Source organism: Terrapene carolina, unplaced genomic scaffold (genome assembly GCF_002925995.2).
Source record: "Terrapene carolina triunguis isolate 2854851 unplaced genomic scaffold, T_m_triunguis-2.0 Scaffold192, whole genome shotgun sequence".
Classification (NCBI taxonomy): domain Eukaryota; kingdom Metazoa; phylum Chordata; order Testudines; family Emydidae; genus Terrapene; species Terrapene triunguis.
The window spans coordinates 8,911,615-8,933,336 of NW_020664543.1; the positions used below are offsets into that span (position 1 = coordinate 8,911,615).

General features: G+C 41.7%; 1 protein-coding gene across 1 annotated transcript; it reads left to right on the forward strand.

Moving 5' to 3' along the window:
• Positions 1 to 4,332: 4,332 nt before the first annotated feature.
• Positions 4,333 to 20,371, forward strand: CRLF3 (cytokine receptor like factor 3). The gene is made up of 8 exons (XM_024192531.2): positions 4,333 to 4,404; positions 4,803 to 5,010; positions 8,163 to 8,250; positions 8,764 to 8,941; positions 10,106 to 10,328; positions 11,339 to 11,471; positions 18,107 to 18,219; positions 19,775 to 20,371. The coding sequence occupies exons 1-8, from the start codon at positions 4,333 to 4,335 to the stop codon at positions 20,026 to 20,028; spliced, it is 1,269 nt and encodes a 422-aa protein (XP_024048299.1). The 3' UTR covers positions 20,029 to 20,371.
• Positions 20,372 to 21,722: the final 1,351 nt, after the last annotated feature.

Here is a 21,722-nt window from a genome sequence, read left to right on the forward strand (position 1 = left end):
ATATGATGTGCTGGAGAGGTTTTAGCTTGGGGCTGTATGTGATGGCCAGTGGTTTTCTGCTATTTTCCTTGTTGGTCCTTTCCTGTAGTAGGTGACTTCTGGGTACCCGTCTCGCTCAAGTTTTACTTAAATCTACAATACCCACCTGGGGAAGTGAAGAAACAGATTGACAGAGCGAGACAGGTACCCAGAAGTCACCTACTACAGGACAGACCCAACAAGGAAAATAGCAGAACACCACTGGCCATCACATACAGCCCCCAGCTAAAACCTCTCCAGCACATCATCAACGATCTACACCCTATCCTGGAAAACGATCCCTCACTCTCACAGACCTTGGGAGGCAGGCCAGTCCTCGTTTACAGACAGCCCCCAACCTGAAGCAAATACTCACCAGCAACTATACACCACGCCACAGAAACACTAACCCAGGAACCAATCCCTGTAACAAACCCCGTTGCCTACTCTGTCCCCATATCTACTCTAGCAACACCATCAGAGGATCCAACCACATCAGCCACACCATCAGGGGCTCATTCACCTGCACATCTACTAAGGTGATATATGCCATCATGTGCCAGCAATGCCCCTCTGCCATGTACATTGGCCAAACTGGACAGTCTCTACGTAAAAGAATAAATGGACACAAATCAGACATCAGGAATGGTAACATACAAAAGCCAGTAGGAGAACACTTCAATTTCCCTGGACATTCTATAACAGATTTTAAAATAGCCATACTTGAACAAAAAACTTCAAGAACAGGCTTCCAAGAGAAACTGCTGAGCTACAATTAATTTGCAAATTTAACACCACTAATTTGGGCTTGAATAGGGACTGGGAGTGGCTGGTTCACTACAAAAGCAATTTTCCCTCTCTTGGTATTGAGACCTCCTCATCAATTATTGGGCGTGGACCAAATCCACCCTGATTGAATTGGCCCTGTCAACACTGGTTCTCCACTTGTAAGGTAACTCGCTTCTCTTCATGTGTCAGTATAATAATGCCTGCATCTGTAATTTTCACTCCATGCATCTGAAGAAGTGGGTTTTTTTACCCACGAAAGCTTATGCCCAAATAAATCTGTTAGTCTTTAAGGTGCCACCGGACTCCTCGTTGTTTCTGTTGTGATCAGATAATTTCCTTGAAACTGATCCCATCACCATAGAAATCTGTTGTAAACCTATGTGGGTTAGTGCCCTGATGTTATGACCAAGTGGAAGATTAATGTTCATTAATCACAGTGGTTTTCAAAGTTGTGGTTATTGCAAACTGCTCAAGGTAATGAGCCTCATAGATGCCTCTAGTCCAGAGGTTCCCAAACTGTGGAGCGCCCCCCTCCGCACGGGACGGGTGGAGGACTGTTCAGGGGGGTGCAGCTGGGGCCTGGGCCAACCCCCATGCGGGGCAGGGAGGGAATGCCACCCAGCTCTGCTTCTGACCCTGGCTGCCGGCCCTGCACCCGGGGCTCCGCTCCCGGCCCGGGGCCCCAACTGCTGGCCCGGGGCCCCAGCTTCTGGCCACACACCTGCCCCCAGTTGTGGCCTTGGCCCCCTTACCCCTGTTCGCATCCCGTCCCCACTCCTGGCCTTGGCTCGGGGGCGGGGGGACAGACGGGGTAAAGGAGGTGTGACCCTGAAAAGTTTGGGGACTGCTGCTCTCATCCAAACTTTGCTATCCCCGCTGCAGTGGTAGTGCTGCTTATTAACATAAAATATAACGGGACAAATGACAGTCAACTTGCATTAGCATGGTGAGTATAACTGCTCTGTTACTTTGGTGGGTGTGACTGCTTAGTTACCTTCACCTTTATTTGTGCTGTTTGTTTCCTCTCCCTGGATACAGAACTTTGCATTCATTAGTTCTGAATCTTTCCTTGTTCCTGCGACTTCAGTTGATCTCTTTGCTGTATGGTTCTGTGCTTGTATGCATTTGTTTCTGTTCCCCTGGATTCACTTTCCAACTGTGGGCTCGGTCATCTGCTGAGTTGGCCACAATTGAGTTTACACTAACGAGATATCTGACAAAGGAGGATATGAATCAACTATGCAGGATGCACATAAGAGCCTTTGGAAATCTCAAGACTCCTAGACTGGGCTACAGCTAGCAGGACCACTTAGCATTGCAGCATCAACCTCCATTTTAGGACCATTTTACTACAGTATTCAAATCCATTTCCGAGCCTCTGTGTGTGTTTTTACTTTCCAGTATTTTCGTCCTCTCTTCTGTTTGCACGTCCCTAGCTCTAGCATTGAGATTCTGATACTGATTGAGTTTGTATATGCATCTAAAACGGTAATGGGTTTGGGGGAACAACCATTCTCTTCTGTCGTCCTCCACCCCGGCCTCGAATATACACTGCCAAACACTTCCTTTTTTTCTGAAATAGTAAAATAACAAGTGAGGGGAAGCCAAGCTGTGTGGCAGCCGCAGAGGCTCATGAAGATTGCTTGAAGAGGAAATTTACTTTACCTAACCCAAGAGCTTCCTGTGTTGGTTGTCAGTACTTCTAAAGATCTAGAAATTATATCTAGGGCTTGGCTTATATTGCAGCATTTCCTTATGTGTGTAAATCATAAAAGCACTTCATAGTGGTGTGTTTAATTCTGACTTTTAGCTTGTGATTAATTTTTCACGAATTCAAATGTTTCCTTCCTAAAAAAAATCATATGCAGTGGGTTCTTAATCGACTTTGTAGTAAACTTTTTGTAACAACAACTTTTTTGTAATAAAGATTCTTACAATATCTATAGAATCAAAATGGATATGGTGGCATATTCACTATTCACCCTGACTCCTAACAAAAGAACAAGGGAAACATTAAATGGAACTCAAAGGTGATCCATTTCCAGCTGATTTAAAAATAAAACAAAAGTCCCCTTCACACAAATGTGCAGTTGGCCCATGGAACTCCTTGCACCAAGGTTGAGGCAAAAAATGTAGTAAGATTCAAACAAATGATCGGTCACTTATATGGATAACAAGACTATTCAGAGTTGTAATAGTAAATAAAAAAAAAAGAAAGTTTTGGAAGGGATTCAAACCCTCACACTTCTGGGGTTAAGCCTCTAAATATAGGAGGAAAGAAGAGATTTTTCACTGGGGACAGCATATTTCATAACTACTGAATACAGGGTTTCTTACTCTTCTGGAGCACCGGCCATGACAGGATATTTGTCTGATCTGATTTGAGACTATGTGATAGTCTTCTTGTAACTTAGAAATTGCCTGTTAAAGATAAATTAGTGACTCAAACACACAGATGGACAGACCGAGTAAACATTGAAACCATTCTCTTTCCACTCTGTGGAGCTCAATTTTCTCCAAATACTGGCTGGTCATATTTGTGATAGGCCTAGTCCAAAGCTCAATGAAGTCAGTGAAGTCTTTCTACTAACTGCAATGGGCTTTGGATAAGGCCTCTGCATGCTGAAATATTCAAGTACAATGTGGTGAGCCAACAACGAAGATCTTTGACATGTTAAAATACACACAGTTATATCTCTGTTCTAATGCTGTGTGCTGCAGTGCCATTCTCATTACTAATGTGAGTCCATTGTGTGGGAAGGACTGGCTGCACAAGGAGTGGATATTTCATTGTCTTAGTGCTCTGGATGGATGGGAAATACTACGCTGCTGCTTAATGTGTTAACGCCATGACAGGTCCTGTGCAGTTGCCTAAGACACTCTCTCTATCTAGCTTTCAATACAGAGCCTTAATATCATTGGTTGTAACTCTGTTCTAAAACTTTTTGTGTAGCTGAGCTGCTCTCCCTTTTTAATGCACCTGCTCAAGACTTGCAGCTCTAAGGAGCAGCCTGTAGGTTCCAGTAGTGTCTATGGATGCTCTTATTGCGGATGAACACAAATTCTGCTGAGAGGAGAAATTTCCCTGACTTGAGAACAAATAAGCTGCTAATATATTTACTTTCCTCAGGAGACTTAAATAGTTTATAGATACTGGAAAGGAAATCTGTTGAGTAAAGTAGAAGAAGGGTTGTCCAGTGGTTAAGGCACTAGCCAAGGACTTGTGAGATGTGAGTTCAAGTCCCTGCTCTACTACAAACTTCCTCTGTTATGTCAGGCAAGTCACTTACCCTTTTCGTGCCTCAGTTCCTCATCTGTACAATGGGGATAATAGTACTGCCTTACCTCACAAGGGTGTTGTGAGAATAAATACCTCAAGATAGAGTGCTCAAATACTACAGTAATGCGGGCCACACTTTTATCGTCTAATAGTCCCAGAATAAATTGATTTACTTAATGTGTTCTGGCTTGATTTGAATTGGTTACATTTTTAATAGGTCTCATTTGCATTGGGCTATTTTGGCCATGGCATACGTAGCCTACCTCCTAGTTGGCCAAAGGCATCCTGTTGTCCACATGATTTGTGACCCTATTATGGTAGGCTCATCACTCTTAAGCGTGTCTTTAGTTTGTTTATGGGGGAGATAATTGTCCTAAAGGATAGTCGCCTCTCTTCCAGTTTCATGTGGCTTTCCTCATTATTTATAATCCTTCTCTAAAAGATTACAAGTTTTGCTTTGCTTTCATTGCTTGTCTTTCTGCTTGGGTAGCCTCACTACCTTTTCTCTCCCCTGCTTGGTACCCTTAATCAAATGAGTATCCTACAATGAGAGTATCCTAGTAGGTTTGTTAATTGTCTGAGAGCCTTTGTAAAAGTTCACCTAGCATAGAGCTTTCCACCAGCAAATGCAGGCAATGTGATTCGCAATGATAAAGGAATATTTCTTTTCAGCTGCTCACCCTGAATCCTTCTCTTTTCTGTTGTCTTGAGTCAGATCAGAGAGAGTGCAGCTCTGACAAGGGATGTACTTGAGCAGCATTTTAATGATTTAAAAGGGACCCTGAGGAAGCTGCTGGATGAGCGACTAGTGTTATTGCTGCAGGAAGTGGATGCCATAGAACAAGAGAGCATCAAGCCATTGGATGAATGCCAGAAACTAATAGAACATGGAGTCAGTACAGCTGATGACCTGCTCCAGGAAGGTAGGGGGCTGTTTAAAATATACATTCCTATAAGTCTTCTCTTAAAGATTAGTGTGGATCAGTGGCGAGCAAACTATGGCTGCAGGCCACATCCGGCCCATCAGACCTTTTAATCCAGCCCTCAGCTCCCGCCGGGGAGCAGGGTTGGGGGTTTGCCCCGCTCCGCGTGACTCCCAGGAAGCAGCCGACATGACCCCCCTCCGGCTCCTACATAGTACGCGGAGGTGTGGCCAGGTGGCTCTCCGCGATACCCTGTCCGGAGGTGCCGCTCCCGCAGCTCCCATTGGCCACAGTTCACGGCCAATGGGAGCTGCAGAGATGGCGCCTGTGGATGGTGCAGTGTGCAAAGCCGCCTGGCCACGCCTCTGCTTAGGAGCGGAGGGGGGACATGCTTCCAGGAGCTGCTTGCTGTAAGTGCCGCCCAGAGCATGCACCCCATAACCCCTCCCTGTGCCCGAATCCCTTGCCACAGCCCTGATCCTATCCTCCAAACCCCTCGATCCCAGCCCGGAGCCCCCTCTTGTACCCCAAACTCCTCATCCTCAGCCCCACCCCAGAGCCCACACCCCCAGCCAGAGCCCTCCCCCATCCCTGATCACTCTCCTGCCCTCCAAACCTATTGGTCCCAGCCCAGAGCCTCCTGCACCCCTACTCCCAATTTCGTGAGCATTCATGGCTCACCATACAATTTCCATACCCCAATGTGGCCCTCAGGCCAAAAAGTTTGCCCACCTCTGGTGTAGATCGTAGTGCATGTTACGAACAGCATGTTTTGGCTGAAATGGGCCTATCCTAAACCAACACTAGTAAAGGTTTAAAGATCTCTGCAGAATCCGGGGTGGGGTGGGGGGAAACATATCAATGCTTGCTTATGAGGATCCATATTTTAGCATTTTGGTATATAACCCTAGGATTATAGTATAAATATAAGTATAAATATAAATGGGCTGAAGTATGGAATGATACAGGGGGAGAGTACCTACTTTCAGAGGTATATATTCCCATAAAGTTAACTTCCAGGCCACCAAAGTAGAAGCAATGAATTATGTTTGGCCTCTTAAAATAAAATGTATCTCAGATGCCCTCATAAATAACAAAACATCTGTGTTGTTTTTGGTACTGTTAAGCTGGCAGTTTATTTTAAACCTAAGTGGAACTTCAGTGGTGCATAGGTCTTATGCTAGTCCAGGGGTTGGCAACCTTTGGCATGCGGCCCGCCAGCGTAAGCACCCTGGCAGGTCGGGCTGGTTTGTTTACCTGCCACCTCCGCAGGTTCAGCCGATCGCGGCTCCCACTGGCCGTGGGAAGCGGCGGCCAGCACATCCCTCTGCCTGCGCCGCTTCCCGCCACCCCCATTGGCCTGGAGCAGCAAACCGTGGCCAGTGGGAACCGCGATCGGCCGAACCTGTGGACGTGGTAGGTAAACAAACCGGCCCAGCCCGCCAGGGTGCTTACCCTGGCGGGCCGTGTGCCAAAGGTTGCCGATCCCTGTGCTAGTCCTTTGCACAGGGGGTAAATTTCACCCTATGTGGTCTAATTGCTTTTGCTGTAGGAGAAAATATTTTTGGATTTGAGTTTATTTTATATTGGAAAATGAGTTTCTGCCAAAATAGAGTGAATGTTTGTTCCAGCATTTGGGACTGGAGGGAAGTTATTTTGAGTCTGTGGAGTAAAAACATAGTGTACAAAAGTTCAAGGATTATACTGTACTGCTTGTCACTGACCTTTCCCTCCCTCGCATCCCATTTATATCTGCAAGGAAAGTCCTGCTTTTCTCCAGGAGATTTGCAGTTGGGACAGAAAACAATAGAAGTGTCGAAGTGTACCATTAAGGGCGAACTATTCCATATCATTACCAAATAGCTAGTCACAAAGGAATGTCGCTATTGACTGTGTCCCTGCACTGGAGAACCTATTCTGTGGCCTGTTTCAGCCATGACTGGGCTGGTTGTTTCCTTGCATTGTTCTTGTCTGTCTCAGCTTTAACTTTCTTCCACGGTGCTCTCTGGTTTGTGAACTGCAACGCGTCATACAGTCTGCTACTTGTACTTGGATGTGAGTTTTGTGCTTAAGGAAGTTGCTGGCTTGGCTGTCTGAGTGAAGTCCTGTATCCACCAAAACAATTTGTCCCTTTCCAAATAGTTTCGCCTACTCCTGTGAAACTGGTATTAACACCAAATCCATTTGACCACAGGAGGTGACATAACTTGTATAAGTCTGACTGATAAGCTCCCAGATCCGTGGCTACTAGTCTACTTCTAATCCACTGGGCCACAGCTGCCTATGTGGACAGTGGCAGTAAAAGTTTTGCTATACAGTCACTCTATTCTAGAGGGGCCACCTCTGAGCAAGAAGGGGTTCAGTCTTCATGCACATTCAATCTTTTGCTGCCAAATATAGTGTGCGTTTTTCTTTTTTCTAAATGTTGGCAACTGTCCACTTGGAACTGGACTGAGCTCACATAGCTCCCACAGATCACTGTACACTCATCAGATGATAAACTTGGGAAGAGTCCAAGCTGGATTTAAGCAGAAGTCACTGTAGATCTTCCTGTAACTTCAGGGGTTTCCACGTAAATGTAGGGTATCAGAGCTGATGTGTTTGAAGAGCTTTCTATTTATCTATCCCTACCTTGAACTGCACAGACTATCATAGAATGTTACATTTGCAAAAAATAAAGCGCCTGATTCTGCACACTGTTGAAACTGTTATAATTTCTTTGCCAGTTTTAGCTTTTTCAGGTTCTAATCAGTAAAGATGCTCTGCATTTTCTGTGATGATGTTTCCCTCTTAAAGTAGTTGGGCTGTCAAGTGATGGAGCCAGAGGATAAGGAGCCCTGATTTCTTGCATCTGGTCCCAGCTCAGTTACTGTCTGGGACCTCGGTCAAATCACCTAACTCTCTCATAGAAGTTCCTACAAAGCTCTTTAAGATTGTCATCAAAGGATGCTATATAGGCATATATTATTAACAGCAAGAACATCCAAGTGTTGAAATTCTATTAAAGTGTCTTGTAGGAGCATTGAAAACACTGAAAAAATTTTTTTAACTGTTTGTTCACTTCAGCACTGGTTATTCTTTGATGTGAAGAATGTTTTTCTTGGACATTTTTCATACTAGGAACATTTTTTTTTTTTACTCTTTCATTCCAGGAGAGAGTGTCATCCACGAGGTCATCGGAGAGCAGAATGAAAAACTGTGCAACTTTACAAAAAAGGCTTTGCACATTCAGCTGGATAGGTAAGAGACATCAGTATGGTGGGGGGATTTGAGAATGCAGCAAGGATCATGATTAACATGCCTCTACATAGGGTTTTTTGTTTGTTTGTTCCCTTTTAAGGCAATGGACATTAGGGACTTTTATTTCAAAGGTTTATTTCAGGCTTTGCTGTCCCACTTACATATAGCTTCTGGAAGGGGTTGGCCTTGATAATTCAAGTAGTGTTCAGTCCTCAGATGGTCTCTCTTGAAATATGGATTGTCTGTTTGCAATAGTTTTCATCAATCCCAATGAAAGAGAAGAGATTACTGAGACACAGATGACATCATTAGGCCTAAAATATTAGCTACTTCCTCAGTCTTTTAAGTCTGAAATCTGGAATTCCTTTAATGTTCTAATTTTTAAAACCAGTCCCTTGAAGTATAGAGTTAAAAAAATAATCAACGCCACATGTGTTGTCTTTTAAGAGTATGGCTGAAATAGAATTGTATACAAGCTGCTCCCTTACATGTCAGCAATTTTTCTTTCCTTAGCTTGCCAGAAGTGCCCGCCTTGGTTGATGTGCCTTGTTTATCTGCCCAGCTGGATGACTGTCTTCTTACTATAGTGAAAAATCAAATCTTCAACCATGGGACTGTAGCATCTCGGCCGCCTGTACAGGTAGAAGAACTTACTGAGAAGCCTGGCGGTATCCTAGTCCGGTGGTGTAAGGTGAGTAAAATCTCTTGAATGAATGTAACTCAGATTCTCTTTTAGACCCTGTTTCAGAAAAAAGAAGGTATTCTTTCTCAAACTGTCACTTTCACGCTGCATTTCTTCCTCCATCAAGGGAATCATCTCCTTTTGACTTGGGATTTAAAATACACTGGAAGAAATTGTATGTTATGGTTCGATCCAGGTGCACATAATGGTAGATTTTGAGGCACAAGTGTGTGTGGAGGAAGACTTTCACATGAGACTCCAGCCCTTAGACCGCTCAGTCTGGCACTGGGCTACCTGTGTGCTGCTTGATAGTACCTACTGTCTCCCAGTATCTGCCAATTAGTGCAACAGGTCTGTATACAATCTGTTGTGTGGAAAAGCCAGCAGAGCTGGCTGAAAAAACTGCCCACTCTTCCTCTTTTCTGGGGCCAAACTGTTGGAAATGGAAGAGGCAGGAGATTACCTCCCCCAGCCCTCCCCTCTCCCAAAACACACAAACCAGCCTATAACACTTCCCACTAAACAGATGAGTGCTACAGAAATATTAATTCTGTGACACTATCGTCTAAATAGCAATTGCCGAAATAGGTCTTAGTGTCATGTATTTGTCAGCAGCACAGATTGACCTAGAAATAAACGTCTTGTAGAATCCATAGTTGGTGGTGATATGTATTACAGTAGGTAATTGCAGGTAGGGCCCCATTGTGCGAGGTGCTGTACAAACAATGGAAAACTCCCATTGATTTCAGTGGGGCAGGATTTCACTCATACGGATAAACATTAAACTTCTGCACCCTTAAATATTTGGTACTCTGGTAGGTACAGTGGATGAGTAAAGAACCTCAGATTTTGTATCAGACGCTTGGCTAATTGCTTTCTTCAGTATTCAGAAGGCATTCCTTTTTTATTCACTAAATCAAAGGTATGGTTGCTAGGACCATACATATTTAAGTTGCTCCTGGATGGCTCTATCTTCCTTGCCATTCCTCCCCAGAAGTATGAAAGAATGTTGTGTTTCGGATGTTGTTTTAACAAAGGCCAACCTTTGGTCACCTTACCTTGCGAAGGACAAATGTTGCTAACTTGCACTGCTACTGGGATACATTGTAGTTCAAAGAAATCCAGGGAAGAAATGGTCATGATCCCTTGTTAATGGAATAAATGTCTGTTTAGGTGGATGATGACTTTATACCACAAGACTACAGGCTTCAGTATCGCAAGAGTACTGCCAATCACTTTGAAGATGTGTATGTTGGCTCAGAGATGGAATTCATAGTACTACATATCGACCCCAATGTTGATTACCAGTTCAGAGTCTGTGCCCGGGGTGACGGACGGCAGGAATGGAGTCCATGGAGTATTCCTCAAACTGGCCGTTCTACATTAGTTCCTCATGGTATAAACTTTTGTTGTTAGTCTTCTGAAGCTTATAGTGTGTGTGAAAAACCCATAATGTGCTGTAGATTTTGTGGAGCTGTTTGCTGTCTGAAGACAATGGAATTTGCTGCCTTGCAATATATGGAATTAAATGTGTATCTAGATAATACAAGGTAATTAGATACATACCCTTCTACAGTTGGATTCTTTGCTTAATTTTAACTGCAATTAGTTCTGTAGCACACATGGTAGCTATCAACCTGATGCTTGGGCTGGAGCAGCGCCTGCACTTGGAAAATGCCAATGTGAGATTCTGTTCTATGTTTCATGAAGAATTTTAAATTCACATCTGTCATTGCCTGTTGTGTCAGAGCCTGTTTGCAGCGGGTTTCTACCTACTTCCCTTTTGTATTGGTTGTAATGAGAAATGGAGCGTTAACTCTTGTTCTGGCTTTCCTCAAGGATTTCTGGTTTCTGTAATAGCCTGGGGTTTTGCTTTCCTTGAAGGTGGAAAGTTAGGAACTCATTTCTCAATGGAAGCCTATCTCATCGTGATGTTATTTAGACAGGTAGCTGAGGGGTTATCAAGATTCACTGAATTACAAAACTGAAGATCTTTCCTATTTTTTCCTCATTATTATAGAAAATCTACATCTAATAACTTTGTAAATGTCTATAAGGCTAGTTCTTAAACTGGCTGAAAATGAGAGAAACGCCAGGTTATCTTTAGTCCCAATTAATTTTATAAGGAAACTGTGTAATATACATTTTTGTCACTTCTTTGTAAGTAATCATAGCCGAGAGTCAAATGCAGGTTAATCTTTTTTGCAACAATCACGATATTGCAAAAAATGCCTCATTTCTCTCTCACTCCTTTTGCACATCAATGAGAGGTTAGACCCAGAGCTATGGTAACCTGACTCTAACTTGCAGATGAAGTAAAAAGACTGGATGCAGCCAACTGAAGCTCCTTCCCCACATGATAGCCAGTGAAGTAATTCATGTTTTTGTTTTTGTTTTTGTTTGAAGAATGGACAGCAGGTTTGGAGGGTTACAGCCTGAGCAGTCGAAAAAACATAGCACTTCGAAATGATTCTCAGTCATGTGGTGTGCTCTACTCCAAAGCTCCTACTTACTTCTGTGGGCAGACATTAACGTTCAGGCAAGTACATGCTCTATTGCCATTGCATGAGGCACTTACGCAAACGGAATTTCCTGTTTTGTCTCATTTTGCTACCGCTGTGTTGTACAGAGAACTCAAGCCTCACTATGCCTTTAAATTGTAAACTCCCAAATCACTGACTGAGTGGTGTGTACATAATACACAGTCCCATTTGTGTGTGAAGTCTGAACCTTCCTCTCTTTGCTTCCACCTCCTAGTTCTTCAGGACAAAGTCCAAGACCCTCTTGTAGGATCCATCCTAACCTAGAACAGGAGCTGAAGTGCTCTATTCCTTCCTCAATGAGGTCCCCAAATTAGCCTAGACTGAGTGGATCTGTGGGGTGTTTAGAGCTTTTTTGGTGCTTCTCAGCAACTGCTATGACCTGATCTAAAGCCCATTGGTATTCTTCCATTGACTCCAGTGGGCTTTGGATTAGGTCCCCTAAACAGTGACCTCTTTCCTTCCCAACCCTCCTAATTCTTCTAGGACTGTTGGAGCGTTGTTTTCATGTGACAGTGTAAGAATGGCTGATTGGCAGTGGAGTAAGTTCTCAAAAAGATACCACCTCCAGCATAATTATAGCTCTGGTCAGATGACTGTTGGTCGCCATCTGTAGAAACTCCTGAGGGGAAAAGATAGCATGGGGAATTTACTTTCAGGGTTAAGAATTTAATATGGCACAACAGTGAGATTAGAAACCTTGGCAGCTTTTCTGCATTGAGCCCTTCCCTTGAGATGATGCTGTTTGGCTGGGGAAGAGGAGAGTCCCTGTGGAGATGTCTCGTCTGCCAGGCGGTGTCAGTTGTGATTGTAGATCTAAGAGACTTAGCTATAGTTTTTCCCCACCTTTCTCTTATTACAGAGGCACACAGACTGACAGTTTTTGTGTAATAGGCTTGACAATCCTGCTGCAAACTCCACTGGTAGTTTAGGGGGTGTGATTATGGTGTTTATCCATGTAGCTTTTAGATGATGTTACATTAACCCTAACCCTGAAACTTAGATTCTGTTGGCTTTGGATGGTCATAGGGCGCGGGCATATTCAACTGTCCTCTGTCTGCCATGGATGCAAAGAGCTCCACAGCTTCCATCTCAAATAAAACAATAGGCTTAATATTGCCTGGCACAGAAGCATCTGTGCTATTAAATGCAGAGCTTTGAGGCTTTCCCTGGTTCTGTTTCACACCAGTGTCTCTCTTACCTTTTCATATTGGTAACAGAGATGAAAATCCTTTTGATGTGCAGTTTTTTTTGTAGTGTGGATTTTGCTCGTTCTCTCTGAGGAAAGATCATGTTTCTGTATCACAGAGCACTAGCCCACATGTGTCTTCAAAAGATGTGATGGAACATGTGTTTTTTTTAAAGAGAATCTCAAAAGTTAGAAAATAGATTGTGTTACTTTCCCCAATCCCCACAAGAGCTTTCCATTTCAAAGCATATATTAGATTCTGCTAGTTCACTAGATGCAATACTTAGCATTTGGCTTTATCCATCTGTTTCAACAGTACATTCACAAAGGGATAACCAGCCTCCTGGATAGAAACGGCCAAGACTCATGTTACAGATAATCTTCTTGTCATATATTCAGGAAGCATAATAGCCTCTCCAGTGAGTAGCAAAGCTGTAATAAAACCAGCATTTCGTATGTCCCCTTCTCATAACTAGATCTCTTTAATCGGAGTGTCACCAACCAAGACATTTAGATGAGGCTATAATTGGGGGTATGATGTAATTGGCCTGGGCCAACATTATTCCCAGTTCTCTGCTGCCCCCATGGAGCTGTGCTTGGAAGGGATGGTGAGAGATTCTCCAGGGTGACCACCCCCTGCTCTTCAGACTGCAGTTGTTTGTAATGCTTATCCTTGCAGTAGGAAGACAAGATTAGTCCAGCTGCGCTAGCAATTCAAGATGATACAGCCGGGTAAATGAGGCAGTCTGAGAGGGGAGAAATAGTGTGCCCCGGTGACTCTGGCAGGCTTAGCCTAATCTACATATAGCTAATTCATAAATTAGTGCATATGATGGATGGTGGCTTGTGCATCTCTCTGTTTTGAGATTAATGGAAACTGTGGGGTGTTCAATTTCACTAACCATAAAAACCTATGGTTGATCTTGTATATCTGTCTACTCCCTGCAGTTACAAGGAGACGACATCTTGTGGGCTGCATGCTGCCTTCCAACAAAGTGATGATATAGGATTTAAAACATGGTCTGTTAAATAGTATTTCTACTGCATGTTCTAGATACACTCAACAACTCCAGGTCACAACTCCTCCAAAACTGCAGAGAAAAATAGTCATCCTAAACATGGATTCTAGATCAAATGGTTTTCATTAGTAAAATGAATAGCAGTTTATCCCTGAACACCACTGAGACATTCATAGCGAAGTCTTTCTAAAAGTTCCCTTATATACGACGACTCCTGTCTAGGGCTGTGCTTCCTGGGATGGTTTGCTGCTGGAATTGACAAAAATATTAAGCTAAGAAATGGTGTCCTGCACCAAACCCATAGGCCTGTTAACAATTTACGCTTACCCCCTTACTGGGGTGCCCAGCCTGCCACCCTGCCCAGGGTCTTTATAGTGCGTGTGTTGGCATATTATGTTTGTAAGGACTTCCACACTGTTGCCCTTGAGTCCAGTGGTTCTGTCCTGCTGATTGTGTAATCGCTCGGTCTTCCCTCTACTACTAGTCTAGCTTGTTTCTTTGATCTGCTCAGTCCTATACGCCAATGTGCATGAAGTGATAGATCAAAGCCATGGATCACTTACTTGAAAATGGGTTTTAAATGTACAGATAAGCTAGTGCACTTGGTCAGCTTTGTGTTATGCAAACATACATATTTCCAGACAAAAAAATCAAAGAGATGCTGCATTAACTGGAGAGGCATAGAATTGGTGTTCTCTAATGTACAAAGACATTAACGATATCTGAACATTTCTAAGTTAATATTTATAAAACTGCAGTAATGACTAGACCTAATGAACACAACCTTATCTCAGGTTCTTTTGTACAAACAGTTTTCATTGTGGATCAATTCAAAATGCAAAACTTCAAGATACTTAGATTTTTGTTTGTTTTCTTTGCTTTATAACATAGCTTTCAGCTTTCTCAGTGATGATTTCCAGAGAACTGAAAAATCTGATAGAATGAGAGTACAACATGGTTCCAGTTTGGATTTCTCCTGTACATCTTTAAGGAACTCACTAATAATTTGCCAGACCACTCTCAAATCATAAAATATAATTAAAAAGGGCTTTATTAATTTCCAGTTCTTCAAGAACTGGAAGCTGCTGTTGCATCTTTGTGAAGTTTGACAAATCATAGAAATGTAGGATCTCAACAGGTTATCAAGATGAGCTTCTTACGCTGAGGCAAGATCAAGTATATCTAGACCATCCCTGACAGATGTTTGTCCAACCTGTTCTTAAAGACCACCAGTGATGGGGATTCCATGACCTCTCTTCAAAGCCTATTCCAGTGCTTAGCTACCCTTACAGTTAAAAAGTTTTTCCTAATATTTAACCTAAATCTCCCTTACTGCAGACTAATCCCATTACTTCTTGTCCTACCTTCAGTGGACATGGACAGCACAGCACAGCCTGTAACATGTTTGAAGACTTATCAGTTCCCCCCTGCCCTCTGTCAGTCTTTTTTTTTTTTTTTTCCGAGACTGAACATGCCGAGTGTTTTTTCCCTTTCCTCATAGATCAGGTTTTCTAAACCTTTTATCACTGTTATTGCTCTTCTCTGGCCTCCCTCTAGTATGTTCACATCTTAAAGTGTGGTGTCCAGAACTGGACACAGTACTCCAGCTGAGGCCTCACTAGTGCCAAGTAGATAGAGCAGGATATTTACTACATTACACTCCATTAACCCAGAATATTAGCCCTTTTTTTTTTTTTGTGATCCACTGTAGCCCCTAGACCCTTTGCAGCAGTACAGCTGCATAGCTCAGTGGCTTTCAACCTGTGGCCTGTGAACACCTGGGGGTCCACAAACTATGCCTAAGATTTCCAAAGGGGTCCACACCTCCATACAGCATTTTTTTAGTGGTCTGCAAATGGAAAAAAGATTGAAAACACCTGGCATAGCCAGATAGTCTTCATTTTGTAGTTGTGCATTTGATTTTTCTTAAGTGTAGTACTTTGGTCTGGTGTTTCATCTTGTTGAATTCAGATCAATTCTCCAATTGGTCTAGGTTCCTTTGAATTCTAATCCTTCTAATTCTAATTGCATCCCCTCCCAGATTAGTGTCAGCTGCAGATTTTATACGCATATTCTCCATTCCATTATCCAAGTCATTCATGAAAATACTGGATAGTACTTGACCCCTGTCTACACCATACATCCTTCACGTTTGACAGTGAACCATTGATAACTACTTTGTGCATCAACCGTATAGTAATTTCATCTATACTACATTTTTGTCGAGTCAAGAATGTCAAGTGGGACTGTGATAAAAGCCTTACTAAAATCAAGATATATCACATCTGCTTCTTCTCCACCATCCTCTAGGAAATTAACCCGTCAAAGAAGGGAATCCATGCTAGCTATTTCTTATAACCTTATTATCCTGCTGGTGCTTACAAATAGATTGTTTAATAATTTGGTGCAGCATCTTTCCAGGCTGACTGGTCTATAATTCTCTGGGTCTTCTTTGTTTCCCTTTTTAAAGATAGCTACTATGTTTTCCCTTCTTTAGTCCTCTGAGACCTCACCCCCTGCCATGAATTCTCAAAGATGATTGCTGCTAGTTCCTTAAGTATGCTAGGATGAATTTCATCAGGCCCTGACAACTTTAATACATCTAATGTCTCTAAATATTCTTTAACCTATTCTTTCCCTATTTTGGCTTGTATTTCTTCCCCCTTGATAATATTAATTGTGTTAAGTATCTGGTCATCATTAAATGTTTTAATGAAGACTGAAGGAAAATAAGCAATGAATACCTCTGCTGCCTTGATGCCATAAAGTATTAGTTGTATCCGCTCCAGTGAAAACCAATCCCCCCCAAAACAGGGCAGGTTATGTTTTCAAGAGCACTCAAGGGATTTAGGAGTGACTTTGCCACTTAGTAGTCTGTTGCTTTGAAAGTCAACATAATGTAGTATTTGAAATCACTTGGGCTTTTCTGAAAACTTTACCCAGCATCTTTAAGGAACAACAAAGAGTAACAGAGGTAAATGTATGATTCACGGGACAGAAGAAAACAGATCCATTTATAGAAGTATCTTTAAACATAAAGCTTATATGGCCTCCCTCTCCTTTATAGGCCTGATTATTGGCCTTTGGCTGGGACGTGGGCATTCGTTTTCAATGGTTTGTCCATACACACACGTCTGTTTGGTTGATCGTTGGAAAAGTCTATCAGTTCTTTATCAAAATTATAAATTCATCTTGGCAGAAGCCAGGCTTGCAAATTACTTGTTTTAAGATTCTGTCCCCACCTTCCCCACCAAAGGCATGCTCTCTCTAGCCAAAGAAAGTTAGCAGGATAAGTTAGGGTCCCATAATTGTTAAGGGAACCTGCTACTCTTTATAATAAAAGCTAGAGAAACAGCCTGCAACTGTCAGTACGTTCTCACCCTGAGGGATTAATCCATGACCCAACACAGGGCTTCATATTAATAGGGCTATATGGCTGGTCAGTCTCTTAGTGACAGTCACTTTATTAGAAGTTAAAGATTAGAACAAAAAAGGGTAACTATGCATATGGCAGAAGTACACCAAGCTCAGAAATTCTGTATTGGCAGCAGGCTGCCTCTGGGCACTTAGTTGCCCAGATCATGGGTTTATTGTCAATACCCTAACAATTGACATTTGCAAATATCAGGTACGATTCTATTCACATTAATAAATTTCCATTCTAGCCTCTCTGCAATGACTTACCCTTTTACAGTTGACTAGCACCACTGATCCTACTTTTCCTTTCAAATAGATGAATGGCAACTCCTTAAGAGTGTATAGTGTTAATCTGATAGAGATTGCACCTTGTTCTTCTGCATGATTCATCCTCCTTTTGTCATGGATATCATCTATATTAAACCCACTTTCAACCCCTCTATTAGTAACTTAAATCAGGGTTATGTTCTGAGTCCCTTTTAAGGAGCTTTTGCTGCACATAGGGCCTTCTGTACCTGCCAGAAGTGGAGCACTTTGCCTTAAAAATGTGATGTTGACAGTTTGGTAGACAATGACTAAATTTGTGATTCTGCCTGGATTGGTACAAATACTAATAGATGGGACAGCCAGCCTAAGGCCATGTGCCACAACTGTTGAAAGTGGCAGGCCACAGCCTACATCACTAGGGGAACATTTAACAGAACAAACCAAAAAAAAGAAAATTTTAAGATTGTGAGAAAAGATACAGCTGTAATCTCTATGCCAGCTGAGCATCTGCTACAAGCTGAAGAGAAGTATATGGTGAAGCTGGTCTTAAGGACCTACATGATCAATTACTCAGCAGAGGTGGTCTCAAAGTTTGCGTGAAATTGTGGTGGACACCTTGGGGCCATTGTAAAGAGGTCCTTTATGATAAGGTAGTGCTGATTTGGTATGAACCTTGCTGCAGTTTTTACTGTTTTTTGTTAATTTAAAACTTCAGAATTTAACAAAACTTTCTTCTTCATAGAATTGAAACAGTTGGTCAGCCAGACAAACGAGACAGTATAGGAGTCTGTGTGGAACAGCAGAACGGCTATGATTCTTTACAGCGAGATAAAGCAGTATGCATTAGTACAAATGGTGAGCTCATTAATATTGCACTATTGAATATAATCTACTTGTTTATGAAGATCTTGGCTATGTCTCATGTCTATTCTGTGCTTTCCAACATATTTATCTCTAACGGCTGGATCTTTTGCTGAAGTGTTGTTACAGCTTTCAGCAACCTGAGCAGTCGAATTCTGTTATTTGAAGTGAACCACATGGAAGTGTACTGCATCTTTAACATTGACAAGTTTGCTTAACACTGTGTATGCTATAGTAATTTGCATGTGTTGTTCTAAGACTTCAAAAAAAATCAACTCAATTCCTGAGACTAGTCTCCATTTAGGAAAACCTGCTTGGAGCTGGGCTTTCCTCTTACTGACTGCTACTATTGAAGCCTGCCCTGTGTCTCGTGTATTAGATAAATTCATGGAGGATAGATCCATCAATGGCTATTGGCTAAGAATGCAACCCCATGTTCTGGGTGTCCCTAAACCGCTGACTGCTGGGACTGGCTCACAGTTGATATGGATGGATCACTCAATAAATAGCCTTGTTCTTTTCATTCCCTCTGATGCATCTGGCACTGGCCACTCTCAAGACAAGATACTGGTCTGGAGGTATAGACTTGGTCTGAAATAGTACGGTCATTCTTACTTTCTTAAAAAAGAAAAGTACAACTGATTTTTACTTAAGGTTACATTGATAAAAGAGAACAGTACAACTGGTAAGCTTCCATTTTATTAATCAATTACCCAAAACTTTGCCAAACACCACTCAAACATCTAAAAAGAGTGTCCCTGCCCTCAGGCACTTACAAGGAAAGAATTAGTGGTATGGACAACTTTCCTACCTTGATAGTGCAGTCAGTCCATGATAAGCAAATGCACTGGAGATAGGAAGAGGGATAACATGTTATTTTAAAATCATTTATTTGATCTATGCTTTATTGGCGATCCTTTGTTTCTTGACCCAACAATTAGTTTGCCATAGCCTTAATTTTTAATAGATCAACATAGTATATTGTCCTATCTTTGATCATTAATCCTTGTCTATGTTTAATGCTTGTCAATCTCTCTGTATTTAACTTAAATAGAATATTTAAGAGCTATTGTGAACCCTAGTTTCTATTTTATAGCTGAAAAGTCAATGGTTAATTGACTGAACAGTGAATAGTTTGGGATAGGAGGGCAAGTGAAAACATTTTTAAGTTGATTGTTTCCTGATGTGTATAAGGAATGTAATAGTGGAGCTCTAATGCACTTGTGTTTCAGCTGGTATATTTGCTTATTATGCCAGTACAAAGTGTCACAGGAACTGGTTAAAATCTTTTGTCAATACCACCTATTCTGTTTTTGGGAAGAGCTAAGACTGGCACAGAATTAGTATAGCTGTTACAAAATTCCATTATGATTTTACATGTCAGTTTTCGTTGGGTTTGAGTAGTAAGCAAATCACATGATGATATGCATTCGGGGGGGGGGGGGGGGGGGGGGGGGGGTGTGCTGGGGCGGCATCAGTGGTGCAGCCAACTTCTGCCCCTAACCATTATGCACTGTAAAAAAATGTTTAAATATCTTGACTGTTTCAGGGGCAGTATTTGTAAATGGCAAGGAGATGACAAACCAATTGCCTGCTGTTACTTGTGGATCAACTGTGACATTTGACATGGAAGTTGTGCATTTAGGTCCCAATAACAACGAGGGAGGAAACACCAAACTCAGAGTAACCATCAGTTCTAACAACAGGGAAGTAGTTTTTGATTGGGTACTTGATCACTCATGTGGTTCTTTATATTTTGGATGTTCATTCTCCTACCCAGGCTGGAAGGTGTTAGTGTTCTAGCCTCTCTAGTTGTTTGCTCTAAATTTTAAAAGTTGAATTCATTTTTCCAGCTTTTAATATCTAACTTGGGTTTAACAAAACTTGTCTTTACATCACTTGAAGGTCACTATGTTGTACTTAGATCCATTTCAAAATAATGGAAAACATGATTTATTACTCTATAAAAAGCTAAACAGGCAATTAATTTCATACAGCCTTGGAATAAAAACTGGAAAAACCTCAGGGTACATGTATTGAATGGAATGAACTTTGCTTACTGCTGCTGTTCTGTGAAACAAGCCTGTAACACTTTTGGCTTAGGGTTAATGGTCCAAAGTTTTATCTGTCCCACCTACAATAAGAGCAAACTATCTTAGGGTATGTCTACACTACAGGATTAATCCGAATTTAGATAATTCGAATTTGGGAAACAGGTTGTATAAATTCGATTGTGCGCGGCCACACTAAGCACCTTAATTCGGTTTTTAACCACATTAATTCGGTGGTGTGCGGCCACACTACCCCATTAATTTAAACACAGTAATTCGGTGGTGTGCGGCCACACTAACCCTAATTCGAATTAACAAAATCGATTTAGGCTCTACTCCGCTCGTCGAGGTGGAGTACAGAAATCGATTTTAAGTGCCCTTTAATTCGAATTAACTGGCTCTGTAGTGTGGACGGGTGAAGGGTTAATTCGGATTAACGCAGCTAAATCCGAATTAAAGTCGTAGTGTAGACCAGGCCTTAGTAAATTTCAGATAGACTTAGTTACAGAATGCTGCAACTCGAACTTTAAAAAGGCAGAACTTTTGTGGTTCTACATAATACATTTTCTTCTGGGTGTGGTACGGTTTGTCATCATTCCCCAAAAATAAGAATGTCTGAGCCTTAAGTAAGTTGAAATATGTAGTCAGGCTGTTAAGTGTCTCATTTCTTTACCAATGTGCCTTACCTTCAAATACTGAACAGTAGTTTTTGTGTCTTATGGAATAAGTTTGATAAACCACATGGACCATGCTTAAGACCCAACACTTTAGTACCATGAACTATGGAACTTAAGTCAGACCATAAAGCAAAGAATGGTAACTTATTTTCTTGCTCTATTATAATAAAGTGTAGTAGTATAGGAATTTACTATGAATTTGAGCAGGGTAGTTATAAATGACTGGGTAACAGTATTAAACTAGTCCTGTTTCTCATCCAGAGACTATTAGTGTTACTTGGTTTACAAGAGCATGTTAACAAAAAAGTGTTTAGAGCCCTAAAATACAATAAGTATATAAAAAACCTTTGCTTACCTCAAAGGCAAATATTGTGTATATAAAGCAATTGTGGCAGTTTTTTTTTAAAATACAGGTGGTGATATTTTGTAAAGCTTTTTTTTAATAGATCATACAATCATAAGATCTTGCCCTATTCCTTTCATTTAAATATACCCATGGCTGTGGTAGCTACAGATGCCCCATATACTAGTCACAAATAAAGTTACCCCATTTGGACTATGTGAATTTTTCCTGTCTTTACCCTAAAGGATATAGGAGAAGCAAGTTGATTTTAAGACAGGCAACAATTAGGGGCATGGAAAAACTCAGAGGGGAGGGATTATTCACATTAGAGAACATGTTGAAAGTGGGGAGAAGCTACAGTAGAAACTTTTATTCCCCTTCTTGTTACACAAGAAATATATTAAATGTAAGTGAAAAGTAGAAATT